At 38.4% G+C, this 15,780-nt stretch overlaps 2 protein-coding genes and 1 non-coding gene across 3 annotated transcripts; 2 read left to right on the forward strand and 1 right to left on the reverse strand.

Annotated features, from left to right (window-relative positions):
- The first annotated feature begins 6,136 nt into the window (after nucleotides 1-6,136).
- Nucleotides 6,137-7,623, forward strand: LOC113751857 (probable indole-3-pyruvate monooxygenase YUCCA8). Its single transcript, XM_027296006.1, has 3 exons — nucleotides 6,137-6,796; nucleotides 6,899-7,270; nucleotides 7,399-7,623. Exons 1-3 carry the CDS (start codon nucleotides 6,137-6,139, stop codon nucleotides 7,621-7,623), a joined length of 1,257 nt encoding a protein of 418 aa, XP_027151807.1.
- Nucleotides 7,624-9,055: 1,432 nt separating this feature from the next.
- TRNAV-AAC lies at nucleotides 9,056-9,129 on the reverse strand. Its single transcript has one exon. It is a non-coding gene; the product is annotated as a tRNA-Val (tRNA).
- Nucleotides 9,130-12,081: 2,952 nt separating this feature from the next.
- LOC113749229 (monothiol glutaredoxin-S10) lies at nucleotides 12,082-14,911 on the forward strand. The gene is made up of 5 exons (XM_027292915.1): nucleotides 12,082-12,506; nucleotides 12,615-12,688; nucleotides 13,582-13,656; nucleotides 14,048-14,074; nucleotides 14,678-14,911. The coding sequence occupies exons 1-5, from the start codon at nucleotides 12,205-12,207 to the stop codon at nucleotides 14,752-14,754; spliced, it is 555 nt and encodes a 184-aa protein (XP_027148716.1). The 5' UTR covers nucleotides 12,082-12,204; the 3' UTR covers nucleotides 14,755-14,911.
- The last annotated feature ends 869 nt before the right edge of the window (nucleotides 14,912-15,780 follow it).

A 15,780-nucleotide genomic window follows, 5' to 3' on the forward strand; every position in this document is an offset into this window, starting at 1 on the left:
TTAATGTCGGGGTTTAAGTTCTGGTGGGAGGGGCGGTACCTAGGTTAATGCGATATTTTGAAATTAATTAGGACGATATTTTGAGATTTGATTCACCTAATAAACTTGGTTATTTAGAGGAAGGAAGTGCCACATGCAAGGGCAAGGCTTTTAGTTGCGCCAGGTACAATGCTTCTAAACATGGCATCTGGATGAGGATGGATGACTTAACCGAATAATGACTTGAGTAATAATTCATTAGTACAGTACTACTTAATTAGTTCAAATGGAAACTGTTTTACTGACCTCGATCGCCCATCAACCGAATATTGTCGTCGGGAAATGTTGTAATTAAAATCGAGGGAGGGTTGGGTTGAATGACAACGGTGATGAAAGTGATTGTGAGCAGGAGGTTTTTGTTAAATCTTTCGTAGATGTACTTTTTATGATGTAGGTTTGCTGGGATTTCATTTTCTGTTATTATACAAATTCCATAATCCACCATTGTTCTCATGTGACTCGTTATTTAGGCTTTTTCTTTCAAATCGGCAGTCGAATTATGATTTCTCGGCTAGCTAACATGGGGCGACCAGCAATCTTTTTTTCCTTGGGCTAAAGTAGAAGCGATATATAGTATTCTATTCGTGCTAAAATATAAAACACAACCTCTCCTCATGCTCATCTCATCCATATAAACATGCATTATTCTTTTTCCCAAATTCTCCTATATATATATTGGAGGATTATGGGAAAGCAAATCCTGCCTCAAATCAAACCCATCATTAATTTACAATCAGAAATAGCAACACTGATCACATGCTTGGGGCTTGATCACTGCTTTGGAAAATCCAAATTCCAAAAATTTTTGCTATAGGAAATAAATATTACAACATCTTGCAAATCTTCAGGGCCCTTTTGAAATCATGGAGTTAAACCCTAACTCAATTCATTTCCTCCTCCTTCTTCTTCTTCCTTTTTTTCTTTTCCACGGCTAAACCCTAACTTCGTTGATGACTGAATTTTTTAAGGCAACCACATTTTATACTCATATCATAATATCTACAAAAAAAATATTGTGGTTTGACCAAGGAGAAAATACGTGGGACCGTCAAGAAGAATACGACGGTCGTAGGGCATATCTCAGAAGGGGCAAATTAAAGGAGTATTGAGATTAGTTTAATCTATTAGATAATTCTTTAACTTCCATGGAGCTTCAAGAATCTTGGAGGTGGAGAATTGTCATTGGAAGTTAACAATAATATGATGATTTCCATTTTGAACCTGATATGTTGCTAGTATGCGGTCCATCATTCCGATCATAATACTGTTTTTACGGTATAATTTTATTTAACTTCTCAATTTCAAGAAACCTTTAACAAGCATAGCATTTCTTTTTCACCGATCAACTTCAGTTGATTTCCAAGCAATTCTTTTAGGGCGCAGTACAAATTCGAGATGAATGGTTACATCCTTAACCATTTAACATTGTTGATTTTTTTTTTCCGTTCGGAGATTTCCCGCACTATAATTAAAGTTATCGTCTTCTTCTAGTTCTTGCTAATCTTACCTCGTGTATACTTGAGACACTAGTTTCTTGTTTTATTTCTGCTGCGAATAGGAAAAGAAATGCTATTTCTAGATTGATTGATCAGCAGAATGAAAAAAAATCAGTTTGACAACGTTAGCCGGCCAGCTTGGGATTGCTCCTCCTTATCCAATTACGAATCAATCATCCTCTTCCCTGTACCGCATGATCAGTACGCAGGAGCTGGCAAGGGTGAGTAGGTCGAACTGCATATATACACTTACGTTGTTGGAACTTGAATTTTACATATGTCCGCATCACTAAAATCCATTCTAACACCACCCAACTGACCCAAGTCCCCAATTGCAGCCACTAATTAAGAAAAGCTACTAACATAACAGCAGAAGCCAGAAGATCACGAAGAAGAATACCCCGCAAAGATTACAAGGAAAAGCAGCTAGCCCCCCCCCCCCCCCCCCCCCAAAACACAAAAACAATAACAGGGTGCCCCTACGGCCCGGTGTTGCTACTTGGAAACTTCTAGCCAAAGCAGCAGCTCGAAACTTGTGTATTTAAACCGTAGTGTGGTATGGAGTATCGACTAATACGGCAGCCAGGCGGAAAAATGGAATATGCATGTTGTGCTACATTCCAAATTAACATTCATAAATTATTCGAGTGCATGGTTATTTATATACATATATTGGGACCCCTAGGCCCTAGCTCTCTTGTTCTCAATATTCTCAAAAAAGGGTTGCCATTTCCTATTTCCAAAATGCAAAATGAGTCTAAATACACTCAATAACCCCATCATCAACATCATGATCATGGTATACTTAACTTTCTGCTGGCGAGTAAGCTTCCACGAAGTATGTGCTAATTACAAAGCGAAGCAAGTTATATTGGAGTAATCATTTTCTCGGAACTTTTCTTCCGCGTGACCAAACTCATCATAGATTTCAGAAAACTTTTTGCATAATTTAGGCACCAAATAAATAGCCCATTAAAGCAGCTAGCCATTCTTCCTAAACGCGCTTGCTTCATATCTACTTAGCTACTACTACTAGTTAAACAAACACACTGCACTATCGCGGCACAGCCGACCACGGATAGTCATGTTATGGGCGTAACCAAAAAAGGCATTTAGGTTTTCTCACTTGTGATCGCTTCCTCGCTATCTACAAAAATTATAAACGGGAATATTACATTGGAAGAAATTAAAATAATCCCATATGATCCCCAAAAGTTGTAAGCCTCCAGAACGTCTTTCAAGCTGGCAGTGAAGCATAGCAAGGCTGGTGCAAATACAAAAAGAAAAAAAGAACTAGGGTTTAAGAATTACACACATCCCTATCAACTCGTGCATGGAGTATGAGTCCATGAACCGGCAGCGATCTCCAACTTTCTAAAAAGTTTTTCTTGATAATAGTATTTCTTTTCCTTTTCTTTTCTTTTTCTCTTTTGTGATGAAGTGCTTTTTTCTTTTTCTATGGGGCATAAATTTAATTTTTATACTTGTGATAAGTGTATACCTCCTACATTAACCGAAGCACACATTCTTTGGTTGATATTTCATCCGTCCCATAAAGTTAATCCCATTTTCCTTTTGTATATATCTATACCAAATTATACACCTATTTTCTTGTTAAGAGGGTAGTTCATTTACTAGTTTACTATTGTAGCGATATTTAATGTGCATTCATATCAATAAATATGCTATTCCATTAATCAAATTATTCTAGTAGAAGTTATAAATGCAACACTAAAACTAGTGTTATTAGTGGGATATATGAAGAAAGTGCTAAACAAAAATAATAGCATTAATTTTTTAGCAGGGGATGGGGTAAGGGAATTAAAATCTAAAATCTTTAAAACTTTTAGAGTTTCAACCTAAACCGTTAGATCAAGACCTTCTTGATGCATTAACTTATCCTTCATAATTTGTGTGATAATAGAAATATGTCTATTTTTATGAGATAGACAAGGAATATAGTCTAAGTATTAGTCTGAAAATCTTTTAATTCATGCACACACGTATTTATGTTTTGTTGATTATCTCTGAGTAATATATTGAATTTCTTCCGTTTGTACACTATTTGGTGTCTTCCATTTGGAGGGATCATGTTGGATTGAGGTGGCCACAGCAAAGTGGGAAATGATGAAAATACTCATTCCAAAGCTATTATAAATGAGGAAAAGGCTTGAACTTAGAAAATCCAAACTCATACCTTACAAGCTTTTCATGAAAAGGAGAGACTTCCATTATCCCCATAGATATAACCAAGTTTGATGCACATGCTCCCCTCTACTTCCCTCTTCGTCTTCTTCCTATGAATCCACACCGAGAATACCAAGTGGGGGTAGTGGGGGTGAGGCACGCCATGGATTTTTTCCAACTGATCAGTGCAAGGACCTTTTGTGCATGCAATCACGGAAATTAATAAAACTACTAACCTATGCCATACAAGTAAGAGCCTAAACCTGAAAGGCGGTGGTTCTGGTTGATACTCACCGCCCTTAACAAATAAACTATTGGCTCCAAAATCACTTTTAGCTACTCATCATTAGGGTACGGACGAATTTGGGCCATACACGTACAAACTGCAAGCAAAATTACCAGGGTTTGGTCTGTAAAATGAGTGCTTTAAGATTTGTTAAGATTAGTGCTTTAAAATTAGTGGTTCGATCAATTAACTGCACCAGTCCATAAGATTTAGTGCTTTAAGCTGGATTCTTGAAGGATTCTTTTGGAGTACTCAATTGGTCAAGACAACCGGCCATGGAGTTTCTTTTTACCAATTAAGATATTGGTGAAATGAATTTGCCTCATTGGTACTGCTAGTTCAGTAGGGCGTAGCGGTAGCCGTGGCCGTGCTTTTTTATAGCAGCTTTTCTTTTAGGTGACTGTCTGGAAGTTTGCCGTAAATGAAGAGTTTTTTAATTACCGTGGAGAAGCAAAAGTGCGAAGTAGCAATGAAACTATTAAAAATAATAGTGATTCCCAAAATTGAGCAAAGAAGATAGGGGCAAGCAACGAGGAGGATCAGAAATTAAATGCTAGTTATAATATTATTATTTCTACAAGACAATGGAGGAATCAAAGGTCGATGTGCAAGGTAAATGTGCATAATGCATGATAATTTCGGGTTCAAATCTAGTTGTAAGGTCCTTATTTCAAATGCTAAGGTCATTTGGTGCAAGGTATAGTACAAATTAATACTGAGAAGAGCCGTAAATTGTCAAAAGGAATATTAGGTTGAAGAAATGCATAAGTCGTATAGGATGATGATTTGGCATCCAATCGCAATAAAGAAAAAAACGTGGGGGGCAGCAAATAGGATGGTGAACCATGGGGGTGGCAGGAGGAATGGGCGGATGGTGGGGGCGAAACAGCCATTGGGCACAGCGGTTGGAGGCTTGTGAAGTCAGAAGAAGTGGAGGAGTAAGTCCCAATGGGGAGTGGTATCGTTGGTCCCGCCGCGCATCCCTCCACGTGAGCACATAGTCATTGCCCAGGTCAGCATTTCTCTTCTGCCAACTAGGCTCAAAATATTTGTACAGATTTTTCGTCCGATGGATTTTCAATGGCCCCATCAAATCCTATGAAGATGATGCATCACTTTCACCTCTCCCAGAACAAGCATCCCAGAATTCTTTACTCTGCTTCCCTGTTTGCCCATGTCTAGTAATTTTCCTCACCTCAAGCTGTGCCTTATTTCAGTTTTGAACTAGCTACTCATTCTCGTATCAGATCTGTTGTACTCTGTATCCTTCAGTCTCACTGCCGGAACCAAAAACACACTATTACTGTACTGCGTGCATTTGCATTTTTTTTTTTTGGATTAATCTTTCCTACACTGACAATGCATACATCGTTAATATTGAATGAATGATAACTCTGCGAAATTTGAATTTGAAAATTAACTTTTACACACATGTCATGTCATGAATATAACAGTGATGGTGTATATAAGATACGTGCAATTTTTTGGATCATTTATTTTCAACTATTTGGCCGAACAAAGCGAATATCTAAATAAATTCCTATTCCTATTTGAGCTTTCATCCAAATTCTTTAATGTCAAATGGTGAGCACAAAACAGAAGATGAAGATCAGCGTGGCACCACTGTTTGGATGGTCTCTTTCTAGTTCTCACTTTAATTTATAGGGTGCAACAGAATAGAATCACTTGTGCTCCTACTAATTCTCAAACGCCATTTTAAAATGCATGAAGAACCAGCCCCTCATCATTTTTAATGATCAATGCAGTATAATTTAAATGAGGTGTTATTGTATAATGATTAAGTATCGAGTAAAATAATACTTTGCAGACTCTGGCTTATGATTTGAGAATGGCCCGTCGAAAAGCATTAACTTCCCACCTCCAGTCACATGCACCTTTCTCAAAATTCCGAGGCAAAACCATCTATTTAAGGCCCCTTCAGCCCCCCCTCCACTTCCTCTCCATTCAAACAAATTCAACCATCTTCTCAATTTTACTCTAGCGAAAACCAAAACTTCTCTTATCCAAGAAACCCATATTCTACACTTTCTGTATCAACTTCTGCTTCTAGACGCTACACAAGTGCCTCCTCTGCATTACATTTTACACCGAATTTGCCGTAAACAAAATGTTTAACTTCATGGACCCTGATTTCCTTGCTCGTAGATGTGTTTGGGTAAATGGTCCTGTGATAGTTGGAGCAGGGCCATCAGGGCTGGCAGTTGGAGCTTGCCTGAAGGAACAAGGAATTCCCTTTGTCATCCTGGAAAAAACTGATTGCATTGCATCTTTGTGGCAGAAACGCACTTATGATCGCCTAAAGCTTCATCTTCCTAAGCAATTCTGCCAACTTCCTAAGTTCCCCTTCCCTGATCATTACCCTGAGTACCCCAACAAGAAACAGTTCATTGACTACATAGAATCATATGCCACCCACTTTGATATCAACCCTCAATTCAATGAGTGTGTGCAATCAGCTAAGTACGATGAGGCCTGCCGTTTGTGGAGAGTCAAGACAGTTTCTACCAATGGTTCCACCCGCTCTGAAGTCGAGTACTTCTGCCAGTGGCTTGTGGTAGCAACCGGGGAAAACGCAGAGCGCATGGTGCCTGACATTGATGGTCTGAAAGAATTTGGAGGCGAGGTCTTGCATGCCTGTGATTACAAGTCTGGCGAAAAATTCCGTGGCAAGAAAGTTCTTGTTGTTGGATGTGGCAATTCGGGGATGGAAGTTTCTCTCGATCTTTGCAACCATGAAGCTCAACCTTCAATGGTTGTTCGCAGCTCGGTGAGTTTTCTGGTTCAAAATTTTTATTTTACTTTGTCATTGATCAATATATTCCAAAATGTTGTGTGTCTGACGAGCTTTGCTCTGCTTCTGTTTCTTCAGGTTCATGTCTTGCCTAGAGAAATATGCGGCAGATCAACATTTGAACTAGCCATGTTTATGCTGAAATGGCTACCACTTTGGCTGGTTGATAAACTCCTGCTGGTTCTGGCATGGTTCATTCTCGGAAACATAGAGAAATACGGGCTAAAACGACCATCACTTGGTCCCCTGCAGCTCAAAAACACTAAAGGAAAAACACCTGTCCTGGACATTGGTGCATTGGAAAAGATTAGATCAGGGGAAATCAACGTAGTCCCTGGAATCAGGAGGTTCTCATGCGGCATGGTTGAACTTGTTGATGGTGAAATGCTGAATATTGATGCTGTTGTTTTGGCTACAGGATACAGCAGCAATGTTCCCTACTGGCTACAGGTGAGAGATACATATTACTTCGTCGTCATTACAAGAATTTTTTATAAATAAAAAAAAAGTATAATACAAATTCAGAAGCTTCTCTTTAAACAAAGTGCTGACTTAGTTTGATAAATTTTGATGTGCAGGAGGCTGAATTCTTCTCTAAGGATGGATTTCCAAAATCATCATTCCCAAATGGCTGGAAAGGGAAGGATGGGTTATATGCAGTTGGGTTCACAAGGAGAGGGCTTTCTGGAGCATCTGCAGATGCTACGAAAATAGCACAAGATATTGGCAAAGTCTGGAAAGAGGACTTGAAGCAGAAAAAGCAAAAAGTTCCTACTCACAGGCGTTGCATTTCACAGTTTTGATCACCGGAGCTTAGGAATTCCCTGACCTTGATAATTCTCTGACTCCTTCGCCATTTCCAAATAAGGCAAAGAGACTTTGACTCTGTGTATGATATAACTGTGTATGTAGAAGATACATAAACAATGCAGATAGCACATAGAGACTAGCCAGCCCTCTCCTGATAGCCCATGTGTTTTAGTATGTCGGGCATTTTGTATACTGAGGATGATGAGGCTTTTCATTTTCTTTTTCTTTTTTTTCCACCAATTTCACAACTTTCCTCCAAGAGCTTCATGAAGTATGTAAAATCATTCAATGACAAGTTACAATGGAAAATCATCTTCGACTATTCAATTTGTCCATTTTGAACTTCCTTTCTTTCTTTGTTCTTCTTTATCATTATTATTATTATTATTTAAGATACAATCATTCGCGCATCAATTTATGGTACACAAATTTGGAGGAAGAAAAGAGAAGCATGAAGACCAAGTCCTTTTTCAGCGTATTGATTTCTAAATGATCAGTTAGCAAGAACATAGGAAGTGAAGTGGGGAACTGTTTACAGCAATCTGAGTTGGAGACTTAGACTGAAGCTAATCGACAGTAGGAACGTCCTCTTCGAATCAATCAATCAATTGCTTTCAGGTGCTACATCAAAGCCCTTGTCAAAATTTGATGCCTTGATAGCAATAACCTATAACCAAAGCCAAACTCGGCCTTGGCCATTATTATCTCAATCCCCATGGTCACATCCCCAATCCAAGTTGAGCTTATAATACAACATAATATAATGTTACTTCAGCTACATTCCTAAACCAATTTGTTTTCCAAGCTCCAGAAGCAATGAACTTTTTATCAGCAACTTGCTGTTGAACGTCAAGCGAGTAGGGATGAATACGCTAAATTTAAGAAGGTCTGCCCATTTAATCGTCAGTGGTTTAAACTCTTTGAGTTTGACTCTGCATGTGAATGAAACAGCAAAATTTCTGTTGGGGTTGCACACGGAAGGACTTGCGCAGCCGTGTGTTGGTGTAAAAATCTTATCTGTAAAGCGCAATCAACATTCATTAGTTCAAAACACCCGAGTGATCTAAGAGAATAAAAAGACTCAACCTCCTCATTGTGGGTTTCAATCAAAGACCCGAGTGATCTAATTTGCCTCAAAGGGATCAGAATGGGGAGGCTGGATTCAATGACAAAAATGGTTGCACCCTTTTATCAGAAAGGTGATCAAGAACTGGCTTGGGCCAAATTGAATCACAATTCACACGGCATAATGGTGGATTTTCAAAGATTTCAAACGACCAATTTTACTATTTGCCACAAAGGGAATAAAAAGGTTTAGGTGTAATGCTTATGAGCTGGATTACTGGGCAAGGTCACAAATAGTTTGTCCTGCTGTCAGGAAGGGATCCAAAACAAAAGTAGTTTGGGCATAATTGTTGCCACACATGGCGTCGCCCGGACTTGAACCGGAGACCTTCAGTGTGTTAGACTGACGTGATAACCAACTACACCACGACACCAGATGTTTGAACGGCTGTCTTATCCTGCTAAGGAATCATAACTGAGATGATAAAGCGTGTTTTTTGGAAAAGCAAAAATATATTATATATTAGTCTTGTGTAATATGATGCGTTGACTTTGTGAGTTTTTGCTTTGTAATCTAACATGACTTCTAAGTGCTTTCACTTATAATAATATGATCTATGAGTCCTTGTTTACATGACTGGGGTTTTCAAAGTTCTATATAACAAACGCTATCTAGAGACTTAACACGTTAGAGAAGAAGTTGGTGAAAAGAAAATTTATCCCTCGCGGTTCATGCTAAAAGAGTTAGGGACAAAGATGAATTCAATTCCAATGTTTTATTTACGAGTGCTATTTATCCTTCATTTTTCTCATAGTTAAGTGAAACATACCACGTGGTTCTCCATGCCATGGGATCAAAATGCTACTCTGTATTCGCTAAGGCGGCCCCATTTCAGAGTTCAACTCTTCATTGTAATCATGGTTCAAAGTCGTGGTCGCGGTCGTGCCCGAACTGTTCCACATTGGTTTCTGTATATCGGTCGCGGTTTCGATGAGACGCCAATTTTAAAACATTTAATATTTTTAAAATTGTGACTAATATTAAAAAAAATATGATAAACAAAAATTATTAAAAAAATAGTAAAAATAATAAAAATTTGAATTGATTCGAGATAACTCGGAATGATTCGATTGTTTTTATCCATTTCGAAAACGTTTCGGCTGAGTTCTCGATAATTCATTATTTCGAAATCATCGCATCTCGGTATCGTATCGGAAAGTTCCACTCCAGTGACTGCTCGGCCAAGTCTTTGAACCATGATTGCAACGAGGCATCGTCAGATCAATCCCTCTCTTTCTTTCGAACCTCAAAATTGCAGCTTCAACGTCTGACCTCGTTTTCATGTCTTCATCTACTTTGGCATTATTCTCACCACTGCTTTGGCTGCTTCTTGTTCTCGACATCCCTACTAAGGTGAGCTGAAATCACCAAGTTCACCACATGGGTTGCACTTACCCCTTTCGTTCTGGCAGTGGAGGCTGTCTCCTGATTTTGGTTTTTCTGAATCCCAAACAGTGGCTTTTGTTTTAGTCCGAGGCTTTAATCCTTTCTCTTTTTTTTTTCCCCTTTCTGATTGATCAATGGACAACATTTACATTACTCCTACTCGAAGGAGCCAACTGGCCCAAGGGAGGATTACAACAGGTAACCGATGACCGGACTTTCATCTTATGTTTAAGCTCGTGACATTTGTTTGACTCGAGGTCCTTTGTCGGGCCTAATGTTGCAATTTATGGGACGAGAGATCTAAATAATATGGGACAAGTAGGCCAGGCAAGCCTGAAGGGTTTTGGACTGCATATATTTTAAGCCGTCTTACATTTACATCAACCAGCCCAACCCAGAGATGCATCGACTTGTTTTTTCTCTCTTTCGGTTGCAAACGTACAGACTAATCTTCCCTACTTGTTGAAAACCCCATGTGTTTCGTCTGGATTGATAGTACTCAGGGATCCAATATACCCCTATGTTTTCGTCTCACTATTGCCCTCGTATTTAATGACCCTAGTTGCTCCTCGTCATAATGATGGTTTCATTCAAACCATCCCAACGCCTAGGCCTGTCAACGGGTCGGGTCTAGACCCGGATCCGGACCGGATCCGTGAAATTATTGCGGGTATGGATAGGGATTTAATTCCGTTTCCCAGGTCCGGATCCGGATCCGTTTTGTCAAACAAAAAACGGGTCGGATACGGAATATAGTATTCCGACCCGTATTAGACCCGGATCCGGATATAAATGAATTAATAATTTAAAAAATATATATTTATCAATATAATTTGATTAGGGTGATGTATTTTAATAAAGTTAATTTGATTTCTTTTCTTATTTGGTTTTTTCTTTGCATTAGTTAGAAATTAGTTTACAAATATATTTTTTTCTCATTTTTATTAGAAATTATAAATTTTGGTAAATTTGTTCGGGTAGACCCGGATCCGGATCCGGGACCCACCGGATCCGGATCCGGAACATAGAATAAAAGACCCGTCGGGTAAACGGGGTCGGATCCGGATCCGGCAAAGTAATTCGGGCCCGGGTCCGGAATAATGAATTCCGGCCCGGACCCGGCCCGTTGACAGCCCTACCAACGCCCTTTGGAAGTGGTTCACTTTTCCAGTAAAGTGGCACGCTTTTAATAATGAAGCGTGCGTAGATAAATTTCTTAATTCCTAACAATGTGTAACTATTTATTCTTTATTTAACACAGTGCTAATGTTCTATAGTCAAAAGGCTAATACTTTCAAGTATGAAGAGGTATTAAAGTGGTACATTAAACTAATAGCCTTTTTCTTAAGTGTATCAATTTGAGAATAATTTGTTTTAAGGTTAATCACAATAAAATGGTAGGTTTTGCACATTTTTTCTTAGATGAAGTGATTTTTTTTTTGGGCTATACATTTGATATTACTATTTATAAGGTTTCAAATCTTTATTGAACTGAAGATGAGGGGTGGAAGGTAGATTATTTAGAATATTATTTGAAATAATTACTTTAATATTTTTTGTGTTGTAATATATATGAGATAAAAAGATAAATAAAAAAATAAAAAATACGTTCAAAGATATAATTATGATACAAACAAATAAGTTTTGAACTAATAGTTGCTCTCTCTTTAGTGCTTTGGGAGAATGCAAAGTGATCGTTTAGCAGAAGCCTCCACATCAGTCATTAAAGGGTTACACTCGGCCCATTCCACATAGTAAGCTGGGGGTTTGCGAGTGTGGATTAACTGGCTAGAGAGCCCAAGTGGCCCTAGAGCCTTCGCTTCCGCTATTCAGTCACTTCAAAGCCCCGTTTGGTGACAAGCCCACGCTACTGAGCTCGGCGACTGGCCATGACTTCAGTAATTTATTAATAAATCTAGTCCTTCTTCGAGGAAGACGATGTGGGATATGGCTTGGAAACTAAAAGTGAACCTGACCGTGAAACTGGCCAAATAATTACGAGCAGAAAAGTGCATCAAGAACGAGGAGAAGAAGAACACCAGCAGAGGGCTTAAGTTCTTCAATGGCTGGCGCGTCTCATCTGATTACTACTCCTCCCCGAGGAGGCTTCAGCTTTCTCACTTTTTCTTCTCAACCTCACAGTCTCCCGCATTTTCACATCCCCAATTCTTGCGCTTTCTTCAACACCAGCTCTGTGACACCGCTCAGCAGCAAATCAAGAATCGACTTTTATGGCCCCAGAAGAGTTGGGAAGACCACTAAGGTTCGAGCCATGGCGGCTTCTTTCGGGTCCCGATTAGAGGAGACTGTGAAAACGACTATCACCGAAAACCCAGTTGTGGTTTACTCCAAAACCTGGTGCTCGTGAGTGTATCTCAGCTGTAACTCTTGTTGATATCATTTGAAGGTTAAATTTTGTTACTAGTTTTTATGGAATTTTGAAATGGCGTAGTGGTGGATTTTGTCATGAAGGTACTCTTCTGAGGTGAAGACTTTGTTGAAGAAGCTTGGTTGCGAACCACTTGTTATTGAACTGGACCAATTGGGTAGGTTTCTCGGGCCTTCTTTCACTTATATCTGCAAATTTAAAGATGATAGTTTCCTTTGCTTCTGTCCTGTATATGCTTTGAAGAATTCTTCTGGATACCATCCTATTTTAGTAAACCCGGTTTAGCATTTCCCCCCCCCCCAAATTTTTGAATTTTTGCTCCGCCTTCCTTCATTATACGGAATAAGAAGCAAAAGTTGAAACCTTTTACTACCTCAACAGTTAGAAAGTCGATACCTGAATCATACAAGCTTGAGCTTTTTGACAACAGAGAATGAAAATGGACTTTTAGGGCTGTCTGGTTATATCGGTGGCTCACATTGCGCATCATAATCGTTTTCAACATGTGAATTTGTGGCTGAATTGTGTGTATGGCAGTTATATTAGGAGCGGAAGACAATCCTGCTGTAATTTCATCTATCATCAAGGCTGTAGTTTTGGCAGTTTCGCTCCTGAGAAAGATTGATTTTTGTTCTAGCTGGTACTTTTAGGTCTGCAGTAATTACTAAAAATATTATTGTTTCTCACTAAAATTCTCATATTACTTTGATCTCAGTACATTGTAGTTCTTGGGGGTTTTGGTGAAGTTCTTTAGACTACTTGTATATGGTTGTTGTTGTTTATGGATTCATCTGGTAATATCTTGTCATTGATGGCATTCAGGGAAAAGATTCTAGAAGATATTGAGTTCTTCTTCTTGTAGAAATAAGGACAAAGAAGAAATAAAATATCAAACTTGAAGCAGAATTTTAGCATGTTAAATCTTGGTTTTTCTTTTATTCCATGATGCAGATGAGTTCTGCTATGGTGAAGGTTGTATACTTTTTTTAAAAAAAGAAAAAGGAACCTTGATCTTTTAAGTTCAGATTCATGTATTGTTCTTGCTTCCAGGACCTCAAGGACCACAACTGCAGAAGGTGCTAGAAAGGCTTACTGGACAACATACTGTTCCTAATGTATTCATTGGTAAGCTTTGCAAGTGCTGCTGTCTTGCAACATCCTAGCACATGGATATATTTTTACAGTCAAATTTTGCGATGTTTTGCTCTGTTGAGTGACCTAACCGTTGTGCATACAAATAACATTAAGCATGTTATAGCTGTTTTCTGAGGAAAAAGTTACCATGCCATGTTACACCTAAGAGATAAGAATGGTATAAGCGAAAGCATTTTCCAGGACTATGATGATAATGTATTTAAATTTTTTTTATGAAAGATTGGGGAGTAAATACCAGTCAATAAGAAAAGACAAATTTAACCATATAAATGAGATTCATTTCTTTCTCCTAATTTTAGTCTTTCTTTACATATTTTTAGCTAGCAATTCAATCAAATGAGTGCTTTTCTCTTTTTTTCAGGCGGCGAACATATTGGTGGTTGCACAGGTATGGCATTTGAAAATTCTCCCTTCAGTAATGAATATGTTGCACTTATAATGGAAAAAGTGAAATTCATGTAGTCCGGTGTTCATTTCTGCATGTTTTGACAGGGTTATTCATGTGCTGACTTCTGCATGCTTTTACCATATCATTGTCCTGATGTAGATTCTCTGTACTAAGGACCACTACTCTTCAGCAATTTTGGAACACTTGAACCTATTAATTTGAGATTTGCATTCTAGGGTGGATTTTCCAGCAATCAATTTTATGCTTATGCTTTTGTTTCCTAATATCAACTCTTAAGCGAGAGTAATTTGAATCTTTGAATTGAAACCAATGGATGAGAAGAAGGTTCAAAGGCTAAAATAGGGGTATTTGATGTTCTAATGAATCATTAGATGAGTGGTAGAGTTTCTTAGAGTGCATAATGTTCAAGTTAGGAAGAAGATCACTTGCTGCATTTTGTTAAGTGAAATAAACTTGGATTGATGCGTGATTAATTTTGTAACTCATTTGGAGGTTTATGCCTGACGGAAGTTTTTAATTCCTGAAGTGAAATAGCAGCAGAAAAGGCTTGATTTGGTTTTCTCTTGTTGTCTCATGGTGCAGATACTGTTAAGCTACACCGGAGAGGAGAACTTGAATCCTTGTTATCAGAAGCTAGCGCCAAGAAGACAGAAATCTAGTTTCTATAATCACCTTCCTGACTCCCTCTGACTTGACGAGAAAACATGCCATGTATCTTCTTGAATTTCATAGCTCTGAGTGTAAAACATATTCTTGTCTCTGTCGACAGAAACAGAAGTTCAGTTTGAATAAAAAAGATCAGTTATTGGGTAAACAGAGTTGATCAAGTCCAAAATAATTATCGTTTGGCTATAATTCTACCCACGCCATGGTACTTCCATCATATCTCATATTGCTCATGCAGTTTCATCCCATGGCCACTAAAACCGCTTGTGTGTTGTAATGAAAACACGAAGAAGGATAGTCTTATGGTGCCAGAGATGTGGGGTTTGATCAAAATCGCAACTTTGCAGGTGCAGAATTGAACAGTGCTCTCTTTTGTGTTTCATTGCGTCACCTTTTGGTGATATCGACATTTAAGAACTCTCTCCACATGTACGGCCTCCCAAGAAAGCAACTGCATTCTTGACTTGATGTCATCTGTTGCTCATGTATACTATAAGCTTTGTTTTCGAGGGTTGCTACATTTTCTGCTGATGTTATCCTAAGTCCCTTCATTCTTTTGAAAGAATTAGTAAGCTTTGGTTCCAAGGGTTACTAGGGATTTCATTAATTGTTTCCCTGATCTAAGCTTGCGTGATGATTTCTTGGTAGCGCTTGTGCTAAGAGAAATTGAAGCCCCTTTCCTGCTGTGGCGCCTAAATTGTACTATTTAATCATGCCTTCGGGTAACTTTGCTAATTGTCGCAGAAATTTTCAATTTGAGGGACAATTAATTTTTTTCCCAAAAATAGCGGTTCGTTTGGATTAGCTGTTTTTTCAAAAATAAGTTTTTCAAATACAATGTTACAGTAATACACAATAATTCAAAAAATATTTCACCCAAAAATAGCTAATTCAAACGGATTGCAAAATTGTTCATTCACATTATATCATTCTAGCATGGAGTTCTCAATATCATGACGAAGATTTTTCTTTGGTTCATTTTATTTTATTTTTTAATTTCTCCCATGTATAGTTTTGGT

The sequence above is a fragment of the Coffea eugenioides genome, chromosome 1, assembly GCF_003713205.1.
Source record: "Coffea eugenioides isolate CCC68of chromosome 1, Ceug_1.0, whole genome shotgun sequence".
Lineage (NCBI taxonomy): Eukaryota > Viridiplantae > Streptophyta > Magnoliopsida > Gentianales > Rubiaceae > Coffea > Coffea eugenioides.

Coding starts and splice junctions, on each gene's coding strand:
- LOC113749229 (XM_027292915.1), top strand. CDS start 12,205: ATGGCTGGCGCGTCTCATCTGATTACTACTCCTCCCCGAGGAGGCTTC. Junction 12,689..13,581: donor TATTGAACTGGACCAATTGG/GTAGGTTTCTCG, acceptor TCTTGCTTCCAG/GACCTCAAGGACCACAACTG. Junction 14,075..14,677: donor ACATATTGGTGGTTGCACAG/GTATGGCATTTG, acceptor CTCATGGTGCAG/ATACTGTTAAGCTACACCGG.
- LOC113751857 (XM_027296006.1), top strand. CDS start 6,137: ATGTTTAACTTCATGGACCCTGATTTCCTTGCTCGTAGATGTGTTTGG. Junction 6,797..6,898: donor CAATGGTTGTTCGCAGCTCG/GTGAGTTTTCTG, acceptor CTGTTTCTTCAG/GTTCATGTCTTGCCTAGAGA. Junction 7,271..7,398: donor ATGTTCCCTACTGGCTACAG/GTGAGAGATACA, acceptor TTTGATGTGCAG/GAGGCTGAATTCTTCTCTAA.